The sequence below is a fragment of the Manis javanica genome, chromosome X (genome assembly GCF_040802235.1).
Source record: "Manis javanica isolate MJ-LG chromosome X, MJ_LKY, whole genome shotgun sequence".
NCBI classification, from domain to species: domain Eukaryota; kingdom Metazoa; phylum Chordata; class Mammalia; order Pholidota; family Manidae; genus Manis; species Manis javanica.
This window is the reverse complement of record NC_133174.1, coordinates 104,414,323-104,419,591: the sequence shown is the minus strand read 5'-3', so window position 1 is coordinate 104,419,591 and position 5,269 is coordinate 104,414,323. Positions and strand designations below refer to the sequence as shown.

The 5,269-nt window shown below is 41.7% G+C and overlaps 1 protein-coding gene across 1 annotated transcript; it reads left to right on the top strand.

Moving 5' to 3' along the window:
• The first annotated feature begins 4,438 nt into the window (after window positions 1-4,438).
• LOC108387413 (histone H2A-Bbd type 2/3-like) lies at window positions 4,439-5,063 on the top strand. Its single transcript, XM_017645671.2, has one exon. The coding sequence runs from the start codon at window positions 4,619-4,621 to the stop codon at window positions 4,952-4,954; it is 336 nt and encodes a 111-aa protein (XP_017501160.2). The 5' UTR covers window positions 4,439-4,618; the 3' UTR covers window positions 4,955-5,063.
• The last annotated feature ends 206 nt before the right edge of the window (window positions 5,064-5,269 follow it).

Here is a 5,269-nt window from a genome sequence, read left to right as displayed (position 1 = left end):
CTCTCCAAAATCCACCCCCACAAAAGCAATGAGAACACTAAAAAGTGGTCAAAGTTCACATTGTTATTAAAACTCTGAAAATTAACTAAAGGTTTGCAATAATCCAAGGAGTATTTCTTCAAGAAAAACAGTTGAATCTTGGTAAAAACATCAAGCTTTGTGGTGTTTTTGCTTGCTCTATTGCTATCCCCCAGATCTATGGGAACCTTGAAAACTAACAGCCTCACGACTACAGTAGTCAAAACCAGCATTCTAGCAACCACTGAAAGAAAGAGAAACAGGTTTGGAGTTCCACAAAATCCATCTCCTGATAATTGTTACTATTTGACATGTCTGGAAGCTCCTTGCATAGTTCCATTCTCAGGGTTGTCTTTAATTGATTTGAGTCAGAGCTCCCTCTGTTCAAACAACTCTATACCTAGGGAATTTGTTGAAAGAAACTCAGTGGTAATTGTTTAATACTACAGCTACCTGAGATAGTGATACCGGTGGGAGTTAACAGGAGGCTGATTAAAGAGCTTAAAAGGAAAAAAGTGGCAAATGAGATATTCATAGCAGGCTTTTAAAAGAGCAATGTATTTTTGGAATGTCAGAAGGCTACATGGGTGTGCAGGGCTGTAGGCATCCCCCCAAAAAACCTCAGAAAGCCTTGATCTTAAGGCTCCAAGTAAGCATAGTACATTATTTAAAATGTCAAGTATTCAAAAAAAATTAGAAGACATTCATAGAAACAGTAATGGAAGGTCCATATGATGGAAAAGAAAAGCAGACAACAGAAAATGCACCTGTGGAAGCCAAGATGTTGGACTTACTAGAAAAGACTTTAAATCATCTATTATAAAAATGTTCAAATAACCAAAGAAAAGCATATCTAAAAAATTAAAGGAATGTATGATAATGATGTCTCACCAAATGGAGAATGTCAGTAAAGAGACAGAAATCATATAAAAGAACCAAATACCAATTGTGTAGCTTAAAATTAAAATAACTGAAATGAAAAATTCACTAATGGAGTTCTACAGAAGATTTGAACTGGTAGAAGAAAGAGTCTGGGAACTTGAAAATAGGTCAGTTGTGATTATACCAAAGAGCAGAAAAAACAAAGAATGAAGAATACTTGGCTCAGAGGTTGGTGAGATACCATCAAATATACCAACATATACATAATGGGAGACCTAGAAGGAGGAGAAAGAGAAAAAAGGTAGAAAGAGTATTTGAAGAAATAATTGCTAAAAACTACTAAAATTTGATGAAAAACATGAACCTGCCTGGTTAAGTAATTCAATGATCAACCAGTAGGATAAACTAAGAAATATCCACACCTACAAACATCATAGACAAACTGCCAAAGCCAAAGCAAGAATCCTGAAAACAAGTAAAATGTTACTCTTACATACAAGAGATCCTCAATAAGAATAACAGTTGAAGTGTCATCAGAAATCATGGAGGCCAGAAGGCAGTGGGATGATATATTAACATACTGAAGGGAAAAAATACCCCAAGAATTCTAAACCTAACAAACTATACTTGAGAAACAGATTTTAAGAAATTAAAATTAAAAATAGTTACGACTACCTTGCAATAAAAAGAACAAAGGTGGAGGACTCATAATTCGCAATTCCAGAATTTACTAACAGAGCTACAATAGTAAGTAAACTGTGGTACTGGCATAAACATTCACATAGAGATCAATGGAATACAATTGAGAGTCAACAAACCCATATACTTATGGTTAATTGAGCTGACAAGGGTGCCAATAAAATTCAATGGGGACAGAATAGTTTTTTCAACAAATGGTGATGGGCCAACTAAATATCCATGTGCAAAAGAATGAAGTTCAAAACCTAATTTCACACCACATAAAAACATTAAGTAAAAATGGATTATATATCTAAATGCAAGTTCAAACTATAAAACTCTTAGGAGAAAACCTAAGTGGAAATCTTCATCTGATTTGGAAATAGATTCTTAGAAATGAGATAAAAAATACAAGCAATAACAACAAAAAAATGATAAAATAGAGTTCATCAGAATTAAAAAACTTTTGTGCTTCACAACCTAAGTGTCCATTAGTAGAAGAATGGATAAAGAAGATGTGGTACATATACACAATGGAATACTATTCAGCCATAAGAAAGAAACAAATCCTACCATTTGCAACATGGATGGAGCTGGAGCACATCAGTGAAATAAGCCAGGTGGAGAAAGACAAGTGCCAAATGATTTCCCTCATTTGTGGAGTATAACAACGAAGCAAAGCAGAAGGAACAAAACAGCAGCAGACTCACAGACTTCAAGAAGGGACTAGTGGTTACCAAAGGGGAGGGTGAGGGAGGGCAGGTGGGGAGGGAGGGAGAAGGAGATTGAGGGGTATGATGAATGCTACACATGGTGTGTGAGGGGGGGTCATGGGGAATGCCATGTCGCACAGAGAACACAAGTAGTGACTCTGTGGCATTTTACTACACTGATGGACAGTGAGTTCAATGCAGTATAGGGTGGACTTGATAATATGGGTAAATGTAGTAATCATATTGTTTTCAATGTGAAAACTTCTAAGAATGTATATCAATGATACCTTAATAAAAAAAAAGAAGTGAAGGAGAGAGAATGGTCTTAATGGGTACTTTGACTTTGGGTAATACACTGGGAGTGTGAATGTATGGGGAGTAAGGACCAGACAACCCCTGCAAAAAAAAAAAAAAAAGAGAAAGAAAAAAAAAGAATGGATAAACTGAATCTTGAAAAAGAACAACAAAGTTGGAGGACCCACACTTCCCAATTTCAAAACTTACTGTAAAGCTACAGCAATCCTAAAAAGCATGGTACTGAAATAATTATAGACACATAGGTCAATGCTTTAGAATTAGTGCTACAAATTAGCCCATATGTGTATCAGCAGTTGATTTTCAATAAGGGTTCCGAGGCCATTCAATGGAGGAGCGAGCAACCTCTTCAACAAATGGTGCTGGGACAACGGGATATCCACAGACAAAAGCACAAATTTGTTCCCCAGTCTCACACCATGTACAAAAATTAACTCTAAAATGGATCTCAGAGCTAAATGTAAGGGCTGAAAGTACAAAACTTTTGGAATAAAACATAGGTGTAACTCCCATGACCTCGGATTACACCAAGACTACTTGAATATGACAGCAAAAGCACAGCCGCCAAAGGCAAACAAACAAAAAAGATGAATTGTACACCATCCAAATAAAAACTTTTGTGCACAAAGGACTCTACCTAGAAAATGACAGGACAGCCCACAGGATGGGAGAAACATTTGCAAATCATGTATCTGATAAGGGTCTGTCTTCCAGAATGCATAAAGAACTCCTAGCTCAAAAGCAAAAAAAAAAAGGCAAGCAACCCAGTGAAACAATGGGCAAAGTCCTTGTACACGCGTTCCTGCAAAGCAGTTATAAATGGCCAAGAGGCACATGAAAGATGCTCAATATCACTAACAGATAGGTCAATGCAAACCAAAACCACCATGAGATGGCACTTCACACCCCGTGGGAGGGCTACTATAGGCAAGACAAGGCAAGAGAAAGCAAAGCAAGCGGAAAATAACAAGTTTAGCAGAGGATGTGGAGAAACTAGGACCTGCATTCACTGCTTCTGGGAATAGAAAATGGTACTGGCGCTGTGGGAAATCAGTTGGGTGGCTCCTCAGTAAGGTAAACATGGAATTACCATATGACCCCGCAATACCAGCCCTAGCTATATACCGACAAGAACTGAAAACAGGTGTTGGAACAGAACCTTGTACAGGAATCCTCACTGTGGCCCTATTCACGATGGCTACAAGGTGCAAATCACCCAAACGTCACCAACTGATGAATGGATACACAACACGCGGTTGACCACTGGTGTAGAGTTTGTTATTCAGCTATGAAAAGGAACAGAGAGCTGATTCATGCTACCATGTGCACGAGCCACAAGGCAAACATTATGCTGAGTGAAAGCGGCCAGAGACAGAAGGCCACCTATTTACCGATGTGAGGCCATTTGTAGGAAATCTCCAGAATAGGTAAACCTCCACGGACAGGGAGCAGGCTCGGGGCTGCCTCGGGGAAGAAACGGCAGTAGGGTGAGTGCCAGAGGAGTACAGGGGTTTCTTTTTGGGGTGGTGCCAATGTCTCGGGACTAGATAGCTGTGATGAATGCCCAACACTGCGGGTGTATACTTGGTGCCACTGAATCGTACTGTTTGAGTTTCTCCTGTCCCATGGGAAGTGAGAGTTCCCTCAGAGAGAGGTGCCAGGGAACAGGGTACACAGGCTTGTGCCTGCACCTTATCCTTGCAGGCCCAGGCCCGCCAGGGGCCAATGTGAAAGCAGTGACCTCATCGGATGTATGTCACAAAGCGGGCTCCTCGACCACTCAGGGAATGAGGGGCCGTTCTGTGGTTGCTTGGATACGGAGTAGCGTCCTCAGTACCTGCTGTCTTGAGAGGTTGGGGCCAGTGGCGCACTGTACGGCATCGCACCGCACCTCGTCGCAGCGCATCCCACCACACAAGACCGCACCTCTTCAGACCACACCTCATCAGACCGCTCCCCTCTACACTGCAGAGCTAGGCTGGTCAGGGAAAGCACACCCATGCCTGCCCAACATGCAGCAAAATAGGAGACGTCGAGCGTCATCTGGTGGCAGGAGGACGACCCACTCTCGCACAGACCGAGAAGAGCTGCTGTTCTCCGTGAGCCATGTGGAACGCGTCCTGCGGGAGCGCCACTTCTTGCAGCGCATGAGCCCTCACACACCAGTCTTTGCAGCGGCCGTCATCCAGTACCTGACGGCCAAGGTCTTGGAGCTGGAGGGCAACGAGGCCCAGAAACATGGCAGTGGGCGCATCACACCAGAGATCATAGACAGGGTGCTCCACAGCAACCCGCTGCTCAGCAGCCTTTTCAGAGACTACCTTCTCACAGGCGGCCCCGGGCAGTAGCTTGCCCAACATGATCTGGATCCTCGGGCCTCGGCAGACAGGCACCAGGTCCGCTCACAGCTGGCACAGTCCCAGACTGGCTGGTGCCTTGGGCAAAGTCGTTGACATTCCTTAGTGTGTTTTAAGAAAAATAATAAATAAATTAAAAAGTAATATATGTTCCATGTTCATTTTGATGTTAAGTTAAATGCTATTTAGTATTGTTAAGATGGCAATATTTCCCAAATTGATCTACAAGTTCAATGTAATCACTACCAAACTTCTAGCTGGCTTCTTTGCAGAAATTGCTAGCTTATCCTAAAATTTATATGGAAG